The 26229-nt window shown below is 39.9% G+C and overlaps 1 protein-coding gene across 1 annotated transcript in view; it reads left to right on the top strand.

The window, feature by feature from the left end:
* The window catches only part of BAIAP2L1 (BAR/IMD domain containing adaptor protein 2 like 1), a 34226-nt gene extending 8432 nt beyond the window's left edge, over positions 1 to 25794 (top strand). Inside the window, exons 3-14 of the mRNA XM_064390927.1 lie at positions 2750 to 2836; positions 16785 to 16846; positions 16942 to 17013; positions 17345 to 17482; positions 18550 to 18702; positions 19157 to 19324; positions 20047 to 20197; positions 21278 to 21485; positions 21773 to 21850; positions 22169 to 22334; positions 25153 to 25193; positions 25719 to 25794. Of these exons, the coding sequence (XP_064246997.1) occupies positions 2750 to 2836; positions 16785 to 16846; positions 16942 to 17013; positions 17345 to 17482; positions 18550 to 18702; positions 19157 to 19324; positions 20047 to 20197; positions 21278 to 21485; positions 21773 to 21850; positions 22169 to 22334; positions 25153 to 25193; positions 25719 to 25794 (1400 nt within the window). The remainder of the gene's footprint in view (positions 1 to 2749; positions 2837 to 16784; positions 16847 to 16941; positions 17014 to 17344; positions 17483 to 18549; positions 18703 to 19156; positions 19325 to 20046; positions 20198 to 21277; positions 21486 to 21772; positions 21851 to 22168; positions 22335 to 25152; positions 25194 to 25718) is intronic.
* The last annotated feature ends 435 nt before the right edge of the window (positions 25795 to 26229 follow it).

Genomic DNA, 26229 nt, shown 5'->3' with positions numbered 1-26229 from the left:
TGTGGGTTATGTCTAGGCTTAATTCCCAGGTTGAATTTTGGATGTGTTTAATTAAGAGGGAAAAAACCTCAACTAACAAGCACAAATATACAAATATATGTACTTTCTCTCCAGTCTTTTGGGGTTTTTCCACTGTCCTGGAGAAGTTGCATCACAAACACTTAGGCACAGAGCTCCTGCAAGATAAGCTGAAAGTGGGTTTGAGTAACCCACATTGGCATAATAAGTGAAAAAAACCAAAGTTATGTAAATTAAGTGTTATTTTTTTTGTCTCTGAAAATACCTTTCAGAGATATTTCACATTCTTAGATCTGTTCCTGCTCACTTACACATGTCACTACTTAGGTAACCCTGAGTACAGAACAATGTGAATTAGTTCAAGTTGCAGGAGTGGATTGATTTGTTGTTGTTGTCCATACTAATCCTGATGCTATCTTTTTCATTGACTCAAAATCAGAATAAATTTGAATTTGAATCTAAGGACCAGTCTCTCAAACATTTTAGAATATAATTGCCTCCTTCCATTATTGACTTCACAGAAACAATCCAAGTAGGGCTTTCCAGGACTGGGCTCCAGCCTCCCAGGGCCTGCACTGTGGGACCTGTCAGAGCCTGCTCCATCTCCCCATGCAGACCTGTCAAACTGCTTGATACCATATTAAAACCATGTAAAAATCTCTCTAATTTTGCCTCACTCAAGCCTGTGGCACATCTTTCCCCTCTGTGTAATGCAGTCCTCTGAGAAATGCAGAAGTAGTGCTTAGCCAAACAGACACTGAAATCTCTCTTGATGCAAATTTTAGACCTGGCTTGAGAAAAAGATAAAAACAAAGCCTGCTGGAAATGAAAATAGGGGAATATTGACTTAATTGTGGCAGTGCTTAACTTGATGGATTAACATGTGGTTACCTAGTACCTGACCTTAGGAATTACAGGTAGTACCAGAAGGAATAACACGTGTTTTCATATTCATTTGAAGTATTTCTACACCGGTTTCTGAGGGTTCTGTTTTTCACACACTTTGCTGTTGATATGTTACATTTGGGCTCTTGTTACATGTGCCTTCAAGCCTAGCTGATAAGGCATATCTAGCATGAATGCTTAATTTCAAATGAATATTTACAGTGTTGCAACAACTGTTGCAAAGTCATCTTTGGACTCTCATAAATTGGTAATCTTTTCACCATCAGCTCTGAGTGGTGTAAATAGATCTGTAACAAGGAGTAAATACTCTGTTGCTAATCAAACACTTTGCAGCTTTCCAGAAAAGTTGGAGTATGCTGACAAAGAACATAAAACTTACAAGAACTCCAGATATGTTTATAATGTATTTTTCTACACTTTGAGCACAAAAGGTCAAAAAACCCTCCCTTTCTGTAGAAATAATTTATATTCCATAGTGTTAGTGAAAGGACTGTACAAGCAGGGTTCTTGATTTAGTTTGGTTAGCACAGAGAACATCACACATTTCCTTCCTTTTTAAGTGCTTGTATTAGGAGAAAAGAGTGACTTGGGGCTGTCTTGAGAAAACACAGATAGGAAGAGTTGGACTGGCATCAAATCCTCTTGTGCAGGTGGCACACTGCTCTACCAGTAGCACCAGGATAATTCTTCTGCTCAGAAAGTTTGAATACAGAGCACCTGTGAGACAGCTTAGACAGAAATCACCCTTTCTAATGCAACAGAGCCTCAAAGAGAATCTTTGTTTGATTTGGAAAATATTCAGGCTCCTCAGTGAACATACTGTTATGCAACTAAAGATGTCACCTTACTAGTAAAAACTATAAAATACCAACCTGTAATTGGCAATTATATTCCTCTCAGAAAAAAAAGCATTCTAAAGTCAACAGCAAGGCTCTGCTTGACTTTCACTTTAGGTCAAGAATGTACCACTACAAAAAAATCATGACAAATTACTTCAATAAGTTATTATTCACATTAAAGCTTGCCAGTTTGTCCTTGTTACTTCTTTTCTTTGTGGCGTGCAAGTCAGTTCTAGGCACTGAAGATGCAAGGCAGCCACTGTGGATCTGTTCCCTGTGTAAGATGTCCCTCCCCACTGGCCTCCCTGCAGCTTCAGTCCCCACATTTCCGTGTTCATTCCAGTGAAACTGGCTTTGCTCTTTAAATCAGCCCTCACCAGGAAATGATTAACTGGGAATAACTGAAACCTCGTGGTATATATTATTGGTTCCTGTAACAGCCAGCTTTAGAGGGAAAGGATGGTTTCTTTTTGAGGGGCTCCACATGTCCCCCATGCAGGGACAGCTGCAGGTCCCTGGTTCATGGCCAGCTGCCCTTTCCCAGCTCCCTGCTCTGGTTGGTTACCACAGGAGACCTCAGCACTTCTAGGAAGTTTGGGATTGCAGTTTGGGTTTTCCAACAGTTTTCTCTGTACCAAGGAACTTTGCTATGTCCTGACCAATGGCTTATGGCTAAGCCTTCCCACTAGATGCTGATTGCCTCTGGGTATGCAGGGAGGTTGGAGCTAAATAACAGGCTGAAACTTCATTAATGTATTCTGGAATTCTGTCTTTGTTTCCTGGTTTCACAGATCAGCAGGGAGCACAGGGACTTTGGTAACTTGCTTTGACAGAAGGAGTTCCTTGTTGCCATATACCCTTCTCTTACTCTGTTCTCTGGATGACAAGACTTCATAGGATCATACATTAATAAAAATTGAAGTTGTTTTTTTGGGGGTTTTTTTTGGTTTTTTTTTAATAATTGTGTTTTTTTCACTCGCTCCCAGTTATGGTAGTGGCTGGAAGAGCTTATTATGATAGCCTTGCAAAGATTGGGGACATATCAGCAGATTCTCCAGTTTCTAAAGAATTGGGTAAGTAAAAACTCATTTTTTAAATTACTCCAAAGTATAACCTTTATTTTTGCTTTCCTGCTGGCAGCTCACAGAACAAATGTGAAGTAGATAAGGATCAGTTAAAGTATGTTCTACTTTTATATAACACGAATGGAAGGGATTAGATGCCTTTAAGGCATATTATTTCTCAAAACACAATGTTTTGACAAATTTAGTTCTTTTTTCCCTCCTTTGGTGAATATATCTTCATATGCATACAAAAGCATGTATTTTTGAGCTCATATAATTCTAAAGTAAGTACCAAAAAACATGTATCTAGATTTTTAATGTAGAGGTGAATGTTGAAAAACTTTTGCAACAGAATATTGGTATGAGAGGTCCTCATGTACAACAGCAGTTCTAAACTAAAACAATTTTCTGGTTGAGTGTCATTGTGAAGGGTTCAGTTTTACTTGACTACTTTTGATCAAGTGTATCACTAAAAATTCTCAGGTGCATTTATATTTATTTTCTACTTGAGCTTTTGAAAGAGAAACTGTAGACTCAAAGACAGATTAATTTTATATTAATATAAATCCACTTCAGGTTCTGTACTCTCTGAAAATAATTTCTGAATATTTGAAACATCAGCAGCAGCTCTTGACCTTGACAACTTCACTTCTGTAGGCTGAGCAGCACAATTGCAACTCTGGGCAAGGGAGTACAAAGTATTTGTGATATTTCTGACAAAAGATTCTCATGTCCCTGCAAAGCAAAGACCTGGGACCTATACTGCAAGGAATAAACGTTTGTTTAATGCCTTCATTTGCTGTTTGACAAAAACTTGATGGTGTGTCTTGCCTCTGAAGTTTTGATTTTGGGCAGTGTAGGACCCTTCCTGTGATGTAACTTGCATCTCCTCCTGTAACTCACCATAGTTTGTTAATTCAGCTGATTACCATGGATGGGTTTAGCAATATATTTTCATAGCTCTGGAGAAGTAGAATTGAGGGGCAAACCCCTGTTGAAAGGTGGGCACTGGTTTCTGTGTGGCTGCTTGCATTTTTATGGTTTGCTCTGACAGCACTTGCGGGTGAGCACTGAGGGCTGGGAGTGGTGGAACAGCAAACAGGGCAGAGCAAACAGTCCCGACAGCAGCTCCTCTGTTTGCTTTGCAGGCTGTTTACAGAAAGCAGAGCTGCTGCTGTCAAACTATAGAGCAGTTAAAAGAAATGGCTGTGCAGAGTGTTATGAAATAGCAGAAAAAGGCGCAATTACAGTTTTTGCAATCAAGCAGTTGGTCAAATGCATGGAAGCAACTGATCTATGACTTGTCGCTGTGGGACATTGTCTGCTTATTTGGAAATATTATTGTTATTGGGTAATCTTCTGCTGACCTCTGAAAATAGCTGGTTTTCCCTATTATTTGGGACAACACAGAATTATCATTGAAAACGTATTTTTGTTTAACTATGAATTCCATCCTGCAATTACAAATCTTTTTCAAGATATGCCATATTGAGAAAACACAGCCTTCTTCCCTGCTTTCTGTTTACCTTCTGCTTTAACTGTTACTGCAGAAAAACCTATTCTTCTTAGGGCAAACAGCAACCCTGGATGTCTTCCAACACACTCTCTGATGGAATACTTAATTTAGAGATAAGGAAAGTCAATGAATGCAGGATAATGTGGTTAGGAGTCTGTGACAGATCATTTGCATTTTTAAGAAAAAGTCTTACGAGTTCTGAAGCTGGGCTACAATATTAGAACTATTTACCAACGAAATATGATACACCCAGGTGTCTCTAAAAGTATCTCCTTGAAAAGTATTTACTGTACACTTCGGTGTTTTATTAATATTGCAGTGCATGCTGACAGTAAGAGGTGCATAAGGACAGATCAAACTTTGCCCGTTCTAACTCCAGGGCAGCTGCTGCAGCCCCCGTGCAAATCTCATCAGGAGTTCCTTTAGACTTGCCAAAACAAAAGTGGTTGACCACTAGCAGCTCTGTCATGCATAATACGTGTGTTATCTCTGCCAAATTAGAGGTGGTTTCACAGTTCAAACCCAAACCTGCTGGGTGACCTAGAGCATATTCACTGCCAATGTGGTGTAAAGATTGGTATCAAACCACAGCCAATCCTTCCTCCCCACAAGGAAACACAGAACTGCTTCTGACATGAGACAGTACAAGGGACACCAGCCCCACAGCAGGGGACAAACAGAAATGAAATAGAAATAAAGGAGATTTTTTTTGAAGCAGAGGGTAGAAAGCAGAGAGGCTGAAGAAGTCATGGGGAAAAAAATCAAGTAAAAATGCCAGAAATGCCTTCTTCTGTTGAACAAGATTGGAGCAGAATAGGGAAATGAGAATGAAAAGGAAATCTGGATATTCCAGCTGATTCAGAGCTTTTGCACTAAGTATCTCTATCTTTCAAGTCTGGCTGAAGCTTTCTGCATTATTTTAATACAGAATAATTTAAGCAAATTGAGGAAGTAGAAGAATGTACTGCAGTCATAACACAATCCTTATGAATAAGGGATGAGTTGATTGAGTCAACATTCTTTCTAATTTTGTATTTCCCTAAATTTCAGAGCTTGTAGTGCCTCAGACTTGGCTATGAGTATTAAAAGGACAGAATCTGAATGTATGTGCTTCAAGCTATTCTGCAATATGGAATTTGCATAGCTTTTTTTCCTAGTACTTTTTGGAAATCTCTCTAGGAACAAAAGATAGAAAACAAGAAATTGCATGTTTAAAAATGTTAAGATTTCATACTGTTCAAATTTCAGCACACCACACCAGCACAAAATGCTGTGTTTCAATAATGCAATGAAATAAATAAACCAATTTCACATAGACACTTCACCACAGTGTTAAAATAGTAACTTTCACATGTTGCTAATTGTCTGTGTCTTGCCCGAAACACAAAGGCTTGTCAGCTTTGTCATGTCGATTTTTAGTGCTTATAATGTAAATAAAATCTCCTCTAGTAAAAGGGCTGTCTCTGTAGGCTTCACTTGCACAAGGAATTGAGAAGTTATTTCCTGCTTGTCTATGGAATTCTGCTTCTCATATCTTCCCAACTGTCTTCTCCAGCACCTGCCAGTTATTGTAGCTACATCTCGTTTTATATTGTGGGTGTAAAGTCCCACTCAGTTTGTTGTGTAGCAACGGTATCTACAGCAGTCACCCACAATTACATTATGGATCTGTACCCAGAGCTGGTTGCTCAAGAATTAAGGAGTGTAAACTATTAATTGCTTGTCCAAATAGAAGAAGAAAGAAAAATATTATATTGCATGGTGTTGATCAATGGAACTAAATTGCAGAGGATCAATATGTTAATAGAGCTATCAGAGGAGACAAAAGTCTCTCCTAATCTAAGACTGATAATTTATTTAAAGATTACTGTGGTTTACAGGCTTGTTTTTAATAGTTGCATTGTGTTAAAACTTAATTGGAAACAGCTATGCAAGAGCTTATGCTCATCTGCAGTCTAAAACATAAGAATTTGGGAAAATTTGGGTTCCTTTCTGAAGAATCTTTTGGTTAAAAACCACTACAAATGATCTGGAGAAGCAAGTATTGAAGTAAAAGATTGCTCTTTGTTGTAGCAGCCACAAGGCAGAGGAGGGGAGAAAACCCCAAAACTTCTCTTGGTGCACAGAGGAAGTGGAATTCCTTCCTGACAGAGCCTTGAACTTGATGTTCCTCTGAAGCACAAAAGAGCAGACTGTTGTTCAGGTTAAAAGATAGGATTTGAACACATTCACAAAAGACTTTTGCCTGTCAAGTGGTTTAATTTTAAAGGTCTCCACAACTGTCTACTTGTGTCACTCTCACTAGTGAGAAAATCAAGCAGGAAAAGAGAAAATTCCATGGTTTAGGATGAATGATGCTAGCTCAGTTTCCATTGAAACAGGGGAGAGAGGAGAGTTGCTGGCTTACTTCAACACATATACATTGACCCTGTCAGCTGGAATCCTATTTCACTTAGAAAAATGACACCTCTTCCCTTCTCCAGCTCATTTCAGCTGGGGAGGAGAGAGCTGACATCTTGTCACCTCACTGCATCCATGCCATCCCTGTATCCCAGCGTGCTGCCTCTGGAACCGATTGTGTTGGGCACAAGGGAGAGTGAAGAGTGCCAGCAACTGCAGAACCTTTAGCACCTCATCTGGTGGAAACTTCTGGGAAGCCAGCTTAGAGGCTGCAGTTCAAGTAGTTAGAATCAGGCCAGCTTTTCCTATGGAGGATTAATGAACGAGTGTTCTGCTATATTTATAATGGAATTTCATATGAAGAAGCCACTCAATTCCTGTGCTATAAAAGGAAACTACACAGAGAGCTGTCTGGAAAGGGAAATATGAAGTATTTGTGGGGTTTTACAGGAATAAGGTTTGGTGTCTTCCAGATATACAGTAACATTCCAGGCTTGTGCTATACAAACCTCCAGTCTGCTAAAAGAAAGGTGGAAGGAGATGAGCCAGTCTTGAGTGTTCTGTACTATAGTGTTTCTGTAATATTTCCCTGCTAGAATATAAATCAGAAATTATGCATTCAAGAAGCACAGTGAATGAGAGGTGGATTTGTTATTGAACATAAAGAATGTGTCTAGAAACAGATACTGCAGTTTGTTCTTACAGAACTACCTAAAAAGTTTGTTCTGTGTACAATTATATCATTGTAAATTTTGTTATGAAGACTTCCAGATAAGTTACACATTTTCAGGTTCTAGAAATGGCTGATGGGAGGAAGCAGATTGTGAAAATACACAAGGCCTTTGGTAACAACTGCAGTAGCACCAGAGAAACGAAAGAAGACAGATATTCATAGGATTTCAGTGACATTTTTCCAGCTGTTTTTTCATGTTAAGTTCGATAATAGGTTACATTTTTCAGTCAATTTCAATATTTTATTCCCCACCTGCCTCAGTCTTACTGCACCCTACAAAGCTGATTGTCCCATTTTCAGTCAGTGATAAGATGGGGTGTGACATCCTGCAGCCCTGACCTGCTCAGGGTGGTTGTGTGATAGATACAGAGTGGTGGTGCTGGCACCAGAGCTGGTGTCTGGGCAGCTGCAGCTGGAAGAGCACCTGCCTGTGTGCCCTGACTGGGCTTCAGCTCAGAAACCCCTAATGATGCTCCTGAGCACCCACCCTCCAGGGAAAAATACATGTTCAAAACACCTGCAAAGAGTGAGACTTGATACCTTTGTGCTGTGCCTCAAAGGCCTGAGGAAACAGTGAACTCCTTAAAGCTTTTCTCACTGTGCTGGAACACGTGAGCCTCACTCACATCCTTCATCCTGCAGTGGGAGCCCAGCAGGATGCCCTGGGCCTTGCTGTGTGTCCATGCCATGGTTCCTGGGTTGTGGCCAGTCTGGCTAGCCCAGAGTGACTCCAGGTGTGTGCTCCCCCAGCCTGAACCCCCAACACAGCTCCATCACCAGGGCTCCTTTGGGGCAGGAGATTGTTCTCTCTCACATCGCTGAGCTCAGGATGCTGAGCAATCCCAGCCTTTCCTCACCACCAGCCCCAGGTGAAATAAGCCTGAGTCGAGAAAATGTACTTGTGCTCTCAGTGAGAGGAAAAATGGAAAGTAAATGACAACTTTGTGAGGAAAATAACGTCATATTTGTAGTTAGCTTGTAAATCCTTTAGTGAAAGGATATATTTAGTCTGTACACTCAGCTCTTCCTGCTGAATTATTTCTCAACAGAAAAAATAATCCAGTATCCATTGTAGATGTCACTAACAGTCCCACGGGGCAGGGCAGGGAACCTAAACCAATTGTCTTGGGCTTCTGAGTAAGAGAATTTTATCAAAACTTTTGACTCAATTTAGATGTGGGTTTTTTTGGTTTGGGGTTTTTTTCATCACTGCCAAGACTGTGAAACTCAGTGGCAGCTCCAAAATGCTGTAATGAAAGTTGCAGTGATTTCTTGTGGTTTATTGCATTTCATGTAACATTTATAATGATGACTGAAATATTTACCCTCTCTGGTACTGGAAACCCATAAAAACTTCATTTTTTGCTGGTTAGCATGATTTGTTTGTTCCATCCCTGCTGTAAAACAGGGATTAGCTCTCTTGTATGATCTTCCTTAACTAATCTGCTCAAACCAGCAGGGTTTCATCCAGGCAAGTTCAGGCTTGTGGCTGTATTGTAACTTATTTTCTTTTCACCTGACTTGTGTGAAGATTACCAGCCACTGCACACCACTGCAGGTCAGGTATGAAATCTGTGGTATGCAGGGCTTCCAAGGCCCTATGAAAGATGAGTCTCTGACATAGCAACCTTAATGTATTGTGAGTTTATATGTTTGGATAAAAAAAAAAAATTATAACAAAAATGCCTGCAGCAGACTTCATATGTATTAGTAATGGAGTAACAGGTGGAAAAACAAGTTTGTAATTTTTCATGCGTTATTTACATGGCATATACTTTTCCTTTCCTTTTTTTAACATTAAAATTTAGTTTCTGTGGTTACCAATCATCTGAGACAAGCTGAATATTTTATGTTGATTATCATCTGTTCAGTGATATAGTATGTTTAAGAAAATTCTAATCTCTGAATTTTTTTTGACTGAGAGATCAAAATATCTTGTGAGAAATGGGGGAACAAGACTGCAGACTGAACTTTGCTGAATCTGCAGTAAAGTCACATTCCTCTTTAGAATACAATGTGAGCTAATGTTTTTGTTCCATTTAAAACAGGAAAATAGGAGCATCAACCTAAGAACAAACTCTGAGTAACTGGAAATCAAAATGGTCTTGTTAATCTCATAAGTATTCACTCTTGTCTAGCCTTATGTGGGAATAAATCCTGGATTAGCAGTTCATTGCCCACTTGATAGCATGGTATGAACTGTGTAGTTCTTTCTAAAGTCACCTGTGTCCAGCTGAAAGAATTTGGCATTAATTATAGTCTTAGTAAAGTATATTTAAAAAGCAAGTTGATCCTTGGGTTTAACTGAATATGGCTTATAAACAGGCATTGACTTTCTAAGGTACAAAGAGCTGAGCAGTATTCTGTCTCTTTTAACTTTTAAATATCCCAGAGTTGTAAAGAAAAATAATAATTTTAATTCAAGTAATTACAATTCTGTCTTCTGTACTGGGAAAGTCCTTTGTTATGTGGTCCTAAGCTATTTCACATGATCATCAATGAAGTTTTAGGACAAGAAAAGGATGACTATATATAGTTCTGATCCTGGGCTACAAAAGGAAATGATATCATAAGAGGTGCTAGGTTACTAGAATAGAAGTGAACTGTGCTCTATCCCTTCATTGTTTGCCTCATTATGAAATGGGAAAGGATCTTTGAATAAGAGGATTCTTTGATTCTGTTTGCCATGCTGAGAGCAATGTGTATCCTAATGACAGGGAAGTGCTCAAGAGAGTATTGCCAAGTATGTCCCAGTGAGGAACAGACAGGCTCTTGTGGGGGGAGGTTATAGATGTACAGGCAAACGTGTACATTGCAAAATAAAGCTAATATTTGGGAAGGACAGAACTTAGTGTACAGCATTTGCTGTAAAAGTAAAGTGCTAAAAGTTCCCTTTGGTTCTACAGATTCATCTTGTGCCTAGAAAGCTCTGTGTGCTGGGAAAAGCAGCTGTGGACTCCTGGCCAAGTGTGTTGGCTGTGATATAACTGGAAAGAATTAAATTGACTGGATAAAAACAAAGGCTGGAATTTTAGGCTATTTTGGCTTGGGTTCTTTGGGTTTTTTTCACTTGAATCAGATGAAAATTTGAGTGTGGTCAAAGACACTTAAGAAGTCAGCATGGGCTAGAATACATTTTTCAGGAGCAGTGAAGTCCTGTGGGAAGGAGCAAGTGGAGCACTGGGAGTTCATCATTCAAACACCACCAGTGCCCTGTCCACAAAATTAGCAGCAGTGTCCTGCACAATCCTGTTTATTGCTTACTGCTTTTGTCTGGACGTGGAGGCAAGATATTCAGACTGCTTAGACATCTTGCAGGACTGTTTATCTCTTCTGTATCAATGAGACTAGGAAGTAATTACTTATTTTCCTTAACCCTTAATCTGTTTTAAATTAGCTAACTTATTTGCTTTTTGTATCACAGAAATATTTGTGTTGTTCACAGCCTTAATGAGAATATGCATATTTTTAAATTAATCCCCGAATGCCATTTAGAATGTGAAGTTCTCCTTACTTCTATATTTATTTTATTTACAGATTTTATTTATGTATGATTCTAGCTGCCTAAGGGTATTATAGCCAGCATGTAGAGTCGACTTAAAATACTCTACTATACTTTAAAATCTCTTCCCCTTTTCTTGATTATTCTTTTTTTTTCTCGTCCCCTTCACCTTCTGCAGTCACCTTCACAAAATGGCACTGAATGGTCATGTGTCAATGCCATTTTGTAAAATGAATTACAGGGAGATTCACTCCTGAATTCCTATTCCATGTTTGCTCATGCAGTAAGGAAAGGCAGACTTGACCTAGCCCTGTTGATTTACGTGCATATTACTGTTAATTCTACAGATGGGGGGGGGAGTGTGTAAAAGCATTCTGGACAAATTGTGTCAGAAGAAAAGTGCAGTTAGAGCTGGACAAGTTTTGCATTATTTTGTCCTTTATTATTTTCCTTCATATATTAAATTCCATTAAACCTTTGGTTTCATTCAAGCATCTTAATGCTTTGTCTTGCACAGTTAAATCCTTCCTATCACAGGATGATAAATTTAACATGTTTGAAGCTTGGCAGATGTTTTGTTCAATCATATTTATTTGTTACACTGTATTCCTTTGAAACTTCCTATTTTACTACCTCCTGGGGGCTACTGTTTTCAAAGGACTTTGTTTCCAACTTTCCCATGTCATAAATGCCTTTTTTCTGGGAGAAAAGAGCATCTTGCCAGCAATAGCATCTGATAGCATACGTGGGCTGTGCTGTCTCCACGTGCAGCTTTGACTCAGCCTTTCATTCTCTCATTTAATAGAAATAATTATGTGGCTTCATCTCTAAGTCACAAAGTTAATCAACCTGCCCTGAATACAAAACAGGACAACAGGAGGTAAATGAGTGATATAATTAAGCATTTTGCCTGTTGCCAGACATTTAAAAGTCTCACTGTTAAGAGACTTGAATTTTTTCAAGAGTGACCTCCTCTAAATAAAACAAAATTGAGTTATATTTCAAGCAAGCTGATGTAATTAATACTTTTATTGATTCTAATTTAGCTATTTGGTATTTAAAAGTTTAAGTGATTTTGTAGGTAGCTGTTGATACTTGTTTCTATGACAGAACTCTATTGATTGAGCTCCATTTTTGTTTCTAACTTGAACAAATTCTTTTGGACTTCACAAGAACAGTCAACACAAGGTGAAAAGGTAAATAACCTGAACAATCAGCCAGTGCAAACAGTGAGGTTGAAGTGTAACTTCTGCAGAAGTCCTGGCCTTACAATGAGTATTTCTGAGAGAAATTGCTTTCCTTGGTTTTCATCTCCTGGCCAAAACAGCCTTTTTATGGATTTTTTTCTTGCTCAGGGGATGCTGTGTATGAAGAAATGACTGTTGCATCTTTTGGACTCATAGTTGTTATGGGTTTATTTCTAACAAAGCCAGCATCATTAATGAAATTCTAGTCTGTATTAGTTTCTCAATAGAAAATATAGATGGAATCAACATCCTTGGTTTTGTCTAAAAATATTCCACAAATTCCTGAAGTTTCAGCTTAAAAGATCTTTCTGTGGGTGCACTGAATCTAACTGAAACTGAATTAAATTTACCATGGAACCAGTACTGCTCATGGTCCTCTATCAGATTATAGCTGTATTATGACACATGGTTTCATGAACTGTATATGGAGAATGTTTGTTTAATTTTTAAGTAATTTAAGATATTTGAGATGTTCCCCCAAAATCCTTTTCTGAAAGAGATTGATGTTTCTCTTCCCTACAGTGCACCTCTAAGGTAACAGCAAAGTATCAGAGCGACTATCTGTGAACATCTACAACTAATTTTTTTTTTCTAAAACAAAGAGGGAATATTTAATGTACACGTACTTCATTCAGTCACAAAGATTTCATGTTCAGGGTGTGGGAAGATGGAAAGAAGAGAAGTATCATTGAAAAACAAGTATTTTAATAGTTATGTTTATCATCAAGACCAGTGTTTTGGGTTTACTAATTAATTGCATAACATGATGCCTAAAACTGGTTCAAGTTTACAGGATGGCTGCCACAAATTGGACTTTAGTGGCCTGGTGTTACGTGCTCTGTTCTGTTGTTTTGTTGGATAGGTTTGGGGGTTTGCCAATAAATGATGACGAGGTTAATATTTGGTTTTCAGGTTTTATGAGGGCTGATGTATAGAACCTAATCATGAGCAGCTTCAATATAGAGCAGAATATTTTAATTGATGTGAGAAATACATGTTTGTCTTCACCTTAAGTAGTTTTCTGTGCCTTTTTGCAGGAGCCTGGCCTTAGCTTATGCTGCCATTAATCCAGAGGAATCCACTGTCTTTCTTAGAGCTATTCTATAATTCACCATGGTGATTAAAATTCAAATATCATATTGAAGTTGTTCCATTTCCATTCTACTTGGATACTATTCTGTGTAGGCTAGGGGTTATTTTGTCTCTCCTGAATTAGTCTTCTACAAAAATTTGTCCCCTTGTATAAATTAATTCAGGAGAACACCACCTAAATGTGACTAACCCATTATCTTAAATTGACAATAAAGAAATATGATATAAGTTCACTGCAGAAATGTTCTCTATTTATTCAAAGTGCAGAATCTGATCTATAATTTAAATCTGAATAGATCAGAGTGTGGTTACTGTGGATGGGTTCTTTTCATGTTTCAAATCAATATTTTGTAAAGGGGAAATGAAATGGGTGAGCTGGTACATGCAGTGCCTGTGGATTCCTGGTGGCAGGGAGGAGATCCCACAATAAAGTGTATATATATGTGTATATGAAACATAAATATGACTTTTGGCTGATGCACAGTACAGGAAGTCTCTGGTTGAGAGCAAAAGAAAATGAAATTAGGGACAGAGTCACTGACAACTAAACACACTGTTTAAAAGTGGCACTTTTAACACTTTTAGAACACTCTAAAATAAACCCGTCAAATAACCAGCACAAACCATTTAGAAGGAAGTGCAGCTTTCAGAGTTCTCTTCAGGACATGTTTTGGCAGTGTTTTTCTGTGACAGAGATGAAAAAGCCCCTTTCCAAGCGAGCCAAAAGGCTGCAGACAGAGATGACCCCGTGCGCGCTCGGGTTTTCCATCGTGCCACTGCCAGGGAAGGCGTTGGGCAGGGAGGGTGACAAGGAGGGTGGCAGGAAGGATGGCAGGAAGGATGGCAGGGAGGGTGGCAGGGAGGGTGACAAGGAGGGTGGCAGGAAGGATGGCAGGGAGGGTGGCAGGGAGGGTGGCAGCCCCGAGCTGAGTCAATGCCCCGCCTTGTTGGATGTCTGTCCGTGCTGGAGCGCTGGCCTGGCCAAGGATTAGCTCAGTGCTCTGCCTTGGCAGCTGCTGTGCAGTGGGGTTTTTACACAGAGGGGGGATAAGTTAGTTTTAAAAGCACTGAAATCTGTAAGGGTAATTATTTTGAGGGCCATTCCAGTTCCTGGCCTGAATTTCTGTAGCTTCCCAAACAGCTCTCTAGTCTGTGATGTAAAATCAAACAAACTTTGTAATTTTGTTTGTATTTCTTGATCATTTTTCCTGCTTTCTTTTATCAGCATTTTCCTTTTTAAGTTGTAGATAAGTATTCACAAAACTCTTCTAACTTTAAAACCCATTACAGTCTAAAATGTATATTTTGAGTTGAGTTGGTGAAACAGAAAGAGTAGGAACCAAAGTGCATTCACTTCTGGAGCCTTAAAATAACACTGCTCACCTCTGTTACTTTGAGTGTTTGTGTAACTAATTGTATTTACTTTTCTATTGCATGTAAGTAACTAATTATTATAGCACCTCTCACTTCTCATAGTATTTCTATTGCTGTAGTCACCAGCAACTTAAATAGGAACCAAAAAACCACAGCACTCTGTGGGCTGTACAGAACTCAGAAAAACTATATATATTAAAAAAAAAAAAGGCCCTCCTCTGTCTCTGTGACTGTGAATTCCTTTTCTTCCTAGCCAAGGGGCTGTCTGTTCTCATTGCATTCCAGTTCTTTCCTCTAAGTGTCCTGCAGTCTGTTGTGCAAAGAAAGGTAGGGGTGGGCACTGGAGCAGGAAGAGGGATTCCTGAAAAGCCAGGAGAGACGTGTGTTTCCTCCTCTACCACCTGATGTTTCCCCATAAACAACAAAGCAGACCCACATTTTATAAGATTTAGTTGAAAATCTGCTGTGCCATGCTGCTTCACAAGAGATGTGGTTCTCATTTCAAAGAAGATAAGATTTTGAGATGATGTAACTGGAGAATGACAAATTAGAAGGGAGAAAGGTGGTAACACATCCATGGACATGGGGATGCTTCTGCCTGAGAAGGTGACCAAGTCACCAGCCTGCTCTTTGGGGAGACAGGCTTGGATGTCTGAGCTGATGAGAAGGTTCTCATTAGGAGTTCTGTCATTCATTTATTGAGCCAGTTTTTTTAATTACTGGCATCTTTTGGGAGCTTTTCTGAAAAGCTGAACGATATGAAGCATTATGGGATGATAAGATTTTGTTCAGGGGTTCTCAAAGAATATGGATGGCATGTTGAGCACTTGATGCATCCTTTCTATTTTGGCTCAAAAAAGGAAACTAGAATTGCATAAGATGGAAGTAGGAGGGACACACAGTCCCAGGCAGTGACTGCCAGTGCTGTGCAGGAATTACAGAACTGTGGTCACTCTGCAGCCCTGCCTGTGCCCGAGGACAGCACAGCTGCAGGTACCTGTGGCAAATCCAGGTGGGACAGCTGCAAGGGTGATTGAGGGATACAAGGATCACTGGAGGAGATGTGCCAGGGAACCAGCTGTCAAACTGAACCTGCCAGGCCTGCCATGCAAATGGAGTGCCAAGAAAACACATTTCTAGTCAAGGCTTCCACATGCAACCCAGCTTGGATCTGATCGCGATCCCAGCAGTTCAGCTCTGGCAGCAGCGGCTGCTCTGATTTGGGTGCAGTCAAACTGGGCCCTTCCAGCTGCTCCCCCAGCAGTGCTGCCACCTCCCAGACAGGGCTGGCACTCTGTGTGCCCGTGCCAGGGCACCAAGGGCGTGGGGCTGACGTGGCCGGGAGCAGGCAGGGTGATGTGGCTGGCTGCAGCTCGCACTGCTCGGCACGTACAGCCACACCCAGAGACGGAGGGATGTTCCCTCTGTATCCTCCTGAAGCACAATGGAACAGTTCAGCTTCCAGCTGCCCACAGTCCTGGCTGGGCTGGGTGAGCTTGTGCCCAGTCTGTGCAGAGCAGGATGGGATATTCAGGGTCTGTTGGGATGCTGAGCAATCTGCTTTGCCTTTGCCTTGGCTGTTGGTTAATGCAGCACCGGTGGGAATTTGTGTGGATCAGGTCTGTTTTAGCAGGTGTGCAGTGAGGGAACTGAAAGGCTGCTTTGTTGACTCTGAAGGTGCAGTAACTTAATAAACATTGAAGTTTAGTTTTCAGACTACGGAATGGATAGCAGCTATTTGGGTAGTAACAACTTGTGTGCTATTCTCTGACTTGGCACAAAAAGGGGTTGTTAACTAAAGCTGAACAGGAGCTGCTCTGGAGAGAAGGAGGTATTTCCTGGCACTCCAGGGCTCTTTTGCATAACAATGCATGATTAGTTATTCTGCTATCACTTATGAACTGCTTGTTTGTCTGTGGCCAGAGTAAATTATTCATTTCAGCTGCTGTGGTGAGCAATAGCAAGAAATTTCCTACCCCTCCTAAATATAACCATTAATGAGTATTTAGTTAAATGTATTTTATTACTGCTCTTTGTTAACTAACTTCAGAAGTCTAAGAAAGAAACCAATATAGTTGTGTGTTTATCAACAGGCCAAGTTCTGGTAGAGATCTCAAGAACACACAAGAAACTTAATGACAGTCTAGAGGAGAGTGTAAGTCAAATTATTTCTTCTAATTCATTTTGATTGTGAAATTATAAACTACTTTTGCCAATTTTGAATAACCCTTAATTTATTTGTTTTTAAAGTTCAAAAAATTCCATAAAGAAATTATAGCTGAACTGGAGAAGAAAACAGACCTGGATGTAAAATATATGACTGTAAGTACATTCAGTTCTAAAACTCCTATTTTATTTGTCTCTTGCTAGTCAAAGAATTTTTTTAGATGTTGTTTCCCAAGATTTAATTAATTGATACAAATTTCAATAGAAATGCACTTTATATATATAAAGATGGCCAAAATCTTCATGCTTAATTTAAGTTAAAAAGGGAACCCCTGTATGACTTCACAGCTCCTTATAAAACGACAGCAGTTGCTGAAGTCATTTGGGGTGTGTGAACAATATCTGAGATCACAGTAATGCTTTTCAGTCCCTTACCCAGATACAAGGCTGACTGCATTATGAAATGATGTAAATGCTTTGATTGCAGGCAACTTTAAAAAGGTACCAAACTGAACACAGAAACAAACTGGATTCTTTAGAGAAGTCTCAGGCTGAGCTGAAAAAAATCAGAAGGAAAAGCCAAGGAGCGCGAAATGTAACAAAGTATGAGCACAAAGAAATGGAGGTCAGTGCACTGTCTCTTATTTGTTTCTTTCCCGGTATGGAACTGGTCAACAGAAAAATTTAATGGTTCCTCAAAGCTGTTGTGTGCTGAAGGCACTCCTAGAGTTTGTGCTGCAGCTGCAGTTGAGCTCTCTCTGCTCCAGTGTACATATTCAGAGACTTCTGGTTCCTAGATTTCATCCCTTGACCAATAATTGATCTGTAACTGCACCTTTATGCAGAGCTCTACACAGGGATCCAGCTAAACTATGCAAATTCAGTAGTAATTTGCTATAATTTCCCTAAGTAGGCAGTGCCAGCTTGTGTTACTGCCTTTCCTACTGCCCTCAATCCAGCATTGCCATCTTGAGGTGAAATCTGAAATGGCAAGACACTGAAGAGAAACTGGTTTAAAATTAGTAAATCAGATTCTCATTGTCGTGTGTCTCTCTGAAAATACTTGCCATTGATATTTTTATTTGCGTGACACTTGTACTTCCTGCTAGCTTATATATTTTTTTCTCCATATCTATTTTAATTTTCAAAGAAATCACTCTCTGTGTATAACACAGTACAGTAAGTGCAGGTAACAGGAGCTCCTATTTTTTACTGCCTGTCTTTTAACCTGCTTTCATAAGACTTGAGGGTTTTTTGAAGGTCTGAGTTCAAGGATTAGCATTTAATGAATCCTCATAATCTAGATAAATATAGTTCAGTCTTTTTAGTAACTCATTTCCCTCCCTCCTAAATGAAGCAGAGATTGATCACAGCTTTGTGTGAATAAATGCAGCTGCGGTGGTGCAGACAAAGGTCATTGGTCTAATTTGAACACACACCACAGACGCCCCCCTCACAACCCCTAAATAGGCTGTTAATTGCCTGTAGGGACAATATACATTCACCTGATGAGATCAGGGAAGTCAGATCTGTGCAGGAAAAGAGAGGGACTCAGAAACGGAGCCACCTTATCCCACCTTGCCTTTCCAAAAGCTTTTTCTAAGGCTTTTAGAGTTTACTTAACTGATTGGATATAGCATCAAACAAAACTCAGAGGCTCTGTGTGATTCTTTTTTCCCCTTTTTCCCTCAGTATTTGGAAACCGTGACCTCTCGACAAAGCGATATTCAGAGATTTATTGCAGAAGGCTGCAGAGAAGCTCTCCTTGAAGAGAAAAGAAGGTTCTGTTTTCTGGTTGACAAGCACTGCAGCTTTACCCAGCACATGCACTTCTACCATGTTCAGGTCAGTGCTGTGAGCATAAACAGAAATGAAACTCCTGAAATTCAGGCACACAGGACTATTGAGTGTTTCCTGCAGCATGTAGACCAGCCTGTTAAAAATAGCTAAGAAGAACTGAAGTGCCAGACAAGTGTTGTGCCCAGCTCACAGAAAATGTTTACAATACACTATTCTATTAAATGTATTGTAGTAAAAATCAAGGATTACTGTAAATTTTTTTAAATCATGTATCAAAAAAAAATACATGGACTGATCGGGTACTTCCAATATATGACCCTGCAAAAGAGTTGTTTTTACAACATCTTATTTGTTTCAAAGAGGTATTCCGTAGAAGAATCTTAGAAAATACTTCCATTCTGCTGGTGTAAACATTTTGGTATCATGAAAGTTAACCAGTAAATTTGTGCAATTTTATGACAAAGCCTATCTTTGACAAGTATCTTTGAATTTGACACAGTGTGCAGACTTCCTAAAATCCAAGCTGCCTGGCTGGGAGGAAATCTGTAGTGATGCCACCAAAGTGCCTGAAAAAGTGAGAATGATGATAGATGAAATCAGGACCCCTGGCTCCACGCCGGTGTCGGGAACGCCGCAGCCCTCGCCGATGGTGAAGAGAAACACCCTGGTAGGCTGCTCCTCGTGGCCCTGGGCTCTGCAGTGGGGTGCAGGGGCTTCAAGAGGTTCTGCTGGACCTCAGCATGGTGTATCTCAGCTGGAATGTACTGGGCTGGGGTAGGGAACCAAGAGCATTAAGCTGCAGCTCTGCTATGAGGAAAATACACAGCAGAGAAGGGAGGAGCACGAGTTGGAGCTCATTCTCAGCTGGGTGCCCAGGGCTTCTCCTGCAGAACTCAGCCTCAGGGCTACTTTTGTTCCAGTCATTCCATTTCCTACATTCTTGTCTCTAAGTAATAGCATTACATAGTCAATAGTTCAATGCAAACTTAAGAAAAATGTTATTTTCTGTTTTCTTTCCTTCTTCCTTTCATGATTATTAGCTTATTGGAGTACAGGTGAAATTCTCATTTCTGCTGGTTTGTATGCTGTGTCATCGTTAGTTGTTGAATTTCTAGAAGATTAGAGTAAGCTTCTAAACAAGAAACAAAAATCTGGAGATCATCATGCTGTTTGCTGAAAAAAGGCTATTGTAGCCTTCCCACTAGCAAGTGTTGAGCAAGCCTCTTACAAACCTTCGATCAGCAATTCCATAGGCACACATGGGCTTTAGGTCATGTTTAAATGTGTATCCTTCAGGAACATTTAAGCATTGCTCTCTAGAATTTAATCTTGCAAAAAAGTTACTGCTGTTCCCTCAGTATTGTGTTACTGTTGTTTTTGTGGCTCCAGATTGGAAATGATTTTTATCCTCACCAAGAAAATGCATCCAAAGTGCCCCCAGCTCCCACGGGCAGGGCGTACACGAGCCCACTCGTGGATATGTTCAACAATCCTGCAGCAGCTCCCAAAGCACCTTCTGAAAAACTGAACCACTCAGCAGGTGAGTGTCCCTTCTCTGCAGACTGGGTAAGTGTGAATGACAGCCTGCAGTGTTCAAAATTACCTCAGGGCTGCTCTGGTACCACGATGATGTGAATTTTAGGATTTATAGAGTAAGAAATTGTCTTTACAAAGGATTTATATAATTTACCTAAAAGGAGAGAGATGTGTTAAATGCAGGTCAGGATAAGTAATTTCTATTTTAATTACTTTCTGTGTATCACTGATTAACCCAACTTAACTGCTCTCATGGCTTGAAATGTCATCAGCAGAAGGCATTCCATGATTTTGAACAGGATACATCTGAGTGTTTCAGTGCACACAAACAAACACTGACAGTCTCACTCTGGCTTACTTTAAGGGCATGTAGCAGTAAGGGAGAAATGCACATGGAAGAAGATGCAGACAGTCTTGTAGTTCATTTCCTGAAATTTAAAATCCTTATAAGATTTGCTTCCCAAGTGTCTGATAAATTGTTTTTTATACTTTCTGTGATATGGGAAACAACTAGGCTAGACCACAGCATAAGAAACACAGAACTCTTCAATGTGTCATAGAAATTCCAGCATTTCTTCCTTAAAAATACATTTACAATATATTGTACTAGTCAAATAACATAGAGTTTTAAGCCTTCCTTATATCTGTTTTGATAAACTTCTGGTGTCCAGAAAGTGCTGAGTACCTGCAAGTCTTCTCAATGCTGAAGCTGAGTGCTGAGGCACATTTGAAAGTGTCAATTGGATTTTATACACAGTTCCATTTTTCAGAAGGGAAAATTTTCAAAGGCCTTTTATAGCTGTGATTGTTTAGTACTTTTCATGCCAAAAGAGGAAAGAAGTAACCAGTTAAAACTCACAGAACTTTTTCTGCCTGTTGGCTCCACTTTATTATGCTGGTTGTGTGCATGTAAAGGCATATGCAGTTAAGAACTTCATGGTGATAAGAAACATTGGCAGTGAGAGGTGTCTCAGTGCAAAGTCTCAGAAGTCCATTTTCACTTGAGTTTTCCTTTATTTTTTCCTCTCAGATTACTAATTGCATTTATTTCTGTGTGTCTAATTTTTTTTCCTGTTTTTGACAGAGAATTCAGATGATGCCAGTTTATCACGTTCAACTTCTGTTGCCACGGGATTGAATATAATGAAAAGGCAGAAAGTGAAGACAATCTTCCCTCATACTGCTGGAAACAACAAGACCCTGCTCAGCTTTGCCCAGGGGGATATCATCACCCTGCTGGTGGCTGAGGAAAAGGATGGCTGGCTTTATGGGGAGCATGACACAACCAGACTGTAAGATAATCATTACCCACCTTGAACATGAAGTAACAGTGTGTCTCACCAGATTATGTTAGCAGATATTAGGAAATGGTTTTCCATCTTTTTTACTGGCTGTCACTGACTAGGGACTTGGGGTCTCCCTCTAATGAAAAATCTCTGCACATATTTGGTTTTACACACTAATTTGGCATAATCAGAAATTGGTTTCTTCAAAAGTTAAATCTGTTTGCTGAGTCTACTGTTGTATTTTGAAAGATCTTTCCAATTTTATATAATGTAAAAGACCTTTCCCTTTACAGAAAAGGATGGTTTCCATCATCATACACAAGACCCCTGGATGAATCAGCAGAAGAAAAAGCCTTTGCTCCAGTGCCAAGGTAACATTCTGGGTGGCAATTGCAGAAATGCCCAGATCTTCGCTAGCATTTATTTTAAATGGTTTTTTTGTGCTCACATTCTTTAAAGTTCAGTAATGTGTGCAGTAAATATTCTCTAATAATCTGCTGTACAATGCCTTAATTATGCTAATAATGTGTTTTAATGGTTAGACACAGACCCAAGGAGCTTTGGAACAGCCTTAACTCAGAGTCCCCCTGGCTCCAGGACATTGCACCATTCTTCACTTCCAGCACTTCTTCCTGGTGCCGAAGAGATTCTGGCATCTGAGAACGGCATTTGTTGGTTCTGTCTTGCAGCCCTGCACCAATCCGAAGTGTTAGCTCTGTGAACCTTGTGGAGAAAGGGGAAGTTGTCCTCCCACCACCAGACTACCTGGGGGCTGCACAGACAGACAGACGGACGGAGCCTGCCAGAGGTGCAGCCGTGAAAACTCCGAGCGAGCGAGCGGAGCCGGCAGGCCCGGTGAGTGCCCGGGGCAGGGAGCCCAAACCAGCCCAAATACTCCACCCTGCTGGGATGGGCTCCTAAATGGGGCCCTGGGATCTCCTGCCTCACCTGCCTGTGCTTGACCTCAGCCCTGTGACCCGTCTGCCTCCAGGAATATCTGGGGTTTTGGCATTTCACTCCATCCGTCCTAGCTGGAAGGGAGAAGTGTTCAGGGATGTAACTGACAGTGGCAGGAGACTTACCCTGCACAGCAAAGCTTCTCAGCCATGGAATCTGTTAAACAGGAAAAGAAGTTCTCACAGAAAGCAGTACAAATCCACCCCCTCCAGTGATGTTGGAGCTGTGGGGCACAGGGGACTTGGAGCAGCACAAACTCTGTGTTTGCAGCTTTGCTGAGGGGGAGCTGTACCAACTCCTGGCTGTATTCAGCACAGCTGCAGCTAAGTGAAAATACATTTTTTATGAACAGATAATGTATTACAATGCTATTATTTCTGCTATTGAAGCAGCATTCAAACTGATTCAAAATGAAGACTAATCAAATTAGGCAATTACAAGCTTTTTTCTTGCTGCTTGTTCAAGGAAGTATTTGCTGATGTGTATGTAAGGGTCATGCTTCTGAGACTTTCTCCAAAAAGCCTCTTGAAGCAGAGATCACCTTTTGAAGGCAAAAAAACCCCCAAATTAAATAAAACAAGGTTAGCATTGCTAAAATATGAGACACTGTACCAAAGTAAGTTCCATTAGTCAGTGCCATGGGAAACTTCAGGAATCAAAGAAAAATACAATTGGCTGCCAGTAGCTAAAAAATATTATTTCTTGGTATGACTAAAATATTTTGTCTCTCCATATAGCATCCAGATTTTGGGTTGACCTGCTGACAGATGTTTTTGCTTTCTAAGTAATCTGGTGAATCATACAGTAGAAATTGAAGTGGCCTTTACAGTCATTTTTGTAATTAAATCACAGACTTTTGTCTAGTTCTTAAAAGGTTACTTCCTGTAACAAGTAATTTGTAAAATTACTTTACAAATATAAAAAGTGTGAAAGAAAGTATGAAAGTTGTTGCTGGAGATTTGTGAAGCTCCTCTCAGTTAGAGATCTTACTCCATTTCACTATGAGTCATGTTTTGGGATACCCTGTTTGGTTGTTTTTTTTCCCCATCTAAATATTCCTACAGAAAAGATTTACACTTTTTTGGGGAGCCAGAACAGTTTCATATTAGCATATATATTTGAATCCACATTCAAGTAAGTGGGTTTATTTCTCACTAATGAACATTGTGGTGTAGGAAGTGTGTAGTTTGTGCAGTGATGTTTCTGGGATAGTGTTTTCTGTGAGGAATGAAGCTGTCCTGCTGCATAAAATTCTTATAAAGAAATATGACCTAAATCTCAGTGTTCAGTTACTTTCAAAACACATATCTGGGAACTTCTAAAATTATTCTGAAGACCAGCATCTGTATTTTGACCTATTTGTGGTTTTCATTTTTGAATGAAGAAGCCATGAGCCTTGGTAATGGTGTAATGTCAGAATTTATGGTGCCTCTCTTAGCCTGTTCTTGCTGTTTGAGGCCTTCAGGTGTGATTCTGTCCAAAGCCCTTGGGAGGTGCCAGTCCAGCAGGGAGAGTTCTGTGCCCTGGGACCAGGTGACTGCTAAAGAGCTTAAAGAATTATGGAGTGTGAAATGGTCTCAGGATCCCTGCAGTGTTCTGCTGGGGACACTCCATTCTCAGGAACAGCCACCCTAAGGGTTGTTTTGGTTTGTGGCATTAGGTCAGGGGGTTCAGGAATGAATTTAAGGGTTGTGGACTAACATTCCTGTTGAACCAGAAACTCAAGAGGAATGGCAGATCAGCCAGTTGGCAGAGCTCTAATTAGAGCTGTACAATCTCTTTGGAAGCCAGAATGGAAACTAATAGCTCCTAGGAGTGGAAAACAAATACATCTTTTTGATAATCTAAATTTCCACAGGGAAAGCAAGACTAAAATAAATTAGAACTTCTGGAGTACAGAACAATGCCCACTTCTGTTGAGGCACCTCCTTAACTCACAGCAGCTGCTGTGACCCCATCTTAGGACAACTGCAGAGGAGAGCTGCTGCACTTGCAACCAAGTGTTTTGTTCCAAAGTCACTATTTATTTTCATTCTTGCAGAACTTCCTTGTCTTTCCTGCTTCCGTGCAAGTCCCCAAGCCCCACATCTCCATAGGCTTTGGAAATGAGCCCAGCATTATACTGGGCTGGCTTGTACATTCATACAGGATTTACAGTGTAAAACAGTCTGTTCACTGGGCCTCCTATGCAGAAGCAGGAAATGATTCAAGACATCTTATTTGTTTCAGAATACACAGAAAAAATAGCTCAGGATTTCAAGAAGGAGATGAGGAATGGTTCTTGACAGTTAAACTGTTCCTGCTGGGCTACACAAGACAGTAATATGCACAACAGTATCAACTATTAAAAAAAAGACTTTAGTAGTTGACCTATCTTTGAGGAGGGTTGGTGTTCAGTAAGATTTAATTCAGGCATTTGCTAATTTTTCTTAATTAGGCCTAATTCTAAGTCTGTTTACAGCTGATGTACTTGAGGAATTTCATTGGAATCACAAACCAAGCATGAGTTAAGAACCTCCTGAATGAGGTCCTGAAACACAGCCTGGAATGGAAAGCCTGACAGGCTTTGGTTCAGCACTGAAATTTGAAGTATTAAAACCAAACTGGCCCTACAGATTAATTACAGGGTCTCTTTCCCTTAGCAGGACAGCAAGATCACCTGTAGCATATTTCTACAAATTCATGTGAATATATTTTTTTTTTTTTTTTTTTACAGAAACCTGACATGAATGGCATTATAAAACCACCTTTTCTAAGGTAAAATAGTTTTACACTGATTTTGTTGTGGTTTTATATTGGCTTATTTTATTGATTATAAGGGGAAATAAGGACGTTTATCATTAATTTCTCTGTGACCTTTCCCAGGCACTCCTAGAACAATATGGCTAAAATTAGTTGCACTTTCCTCAAGGGTGGCATCAAGTGCAGCACACTACACAGGCCCTTCTCAGAAAAACTTGTTTCTCCAGTTGCTTGACAGGGAGCAGGACTTTAAACCTTTCTTTAACTGACTTTGAGGGTTAAAAGGAAAAATCTTTCAAGACTGGGAGCTATTAAAAAAAGTCCAGACATAACTGGGCATTAACTTCCCATATTTTTGGCTCACTGAAAAGTGATTCTTCATATGTAACCTGGTTTTAGAAATTCAGGTTAAACTAAGAGTTGCACAGAATCCCTGAGTCTCAGAACCACAACTTACTGTTTGACAGTGAAGGACTTGATGAATAAATGTGGGGTTGGATTGCAGAAAGCCTTCAAGTAACTTCATGCATTTCTTTCCAGTGGAGAAAACCCCTTTGCAACGGTGAAACTGCGACCCACGGTGACAAACGACAGATCAGCACCCATCATCCGATGAGCAGGCTCAGCAATGACAATTACTATCTCAGCTTGTCCTAAAAATTTATTTAAATGTAATTACTGTACAATAGACACATACTGGAATGGAGCTCTGATGTTTTTTAAACTTGTAGTTTCTAATGAGGTAATTGCTTTTGGGCTAGTGCTTGAGCACTCGGGCTTGATTTTACAGTATGCCTTTTTTTGTAGTAGGAATTGTGAAAATACTGGAGATAGTCTGGATACTCTAGTGAATCAGAATAAGTAATAGCTCAGAATCTTTGGCATTCATTACTTGGAAGCTGCAATGGTAAGTTCTAGACTATAAGCCTGCCTATGTCACCTGAAGAAGATAACAGTGATTTTCTTTTTTTCAACAGAAGAATGTAACAACTGCCTTATTCCAGAATAGAGAATTGCCTGTATAAATGATTATATGATATTTTGTGTAAGA

Source organism: Passer domesticus, chromosome 15 (genome assembly GCF_036417665.1).
Source record: "Passer domesticus isolate bPasDom1 chromosome 15, bPasDom1.hap1, whole genome shotgun sequence".
In the NCBI taxonomy this organism is placed as follows: Eukaryota; Metazoa; Chordata; class Aves; order Passeriformes; family Passeridae; genus Passer; species Passer domesticus.
The sequence above is the reverse complement of the archived record's forward strand: the minus strand, read 5'-3'. Positions and strand labels throughout refer to the sequence as shown.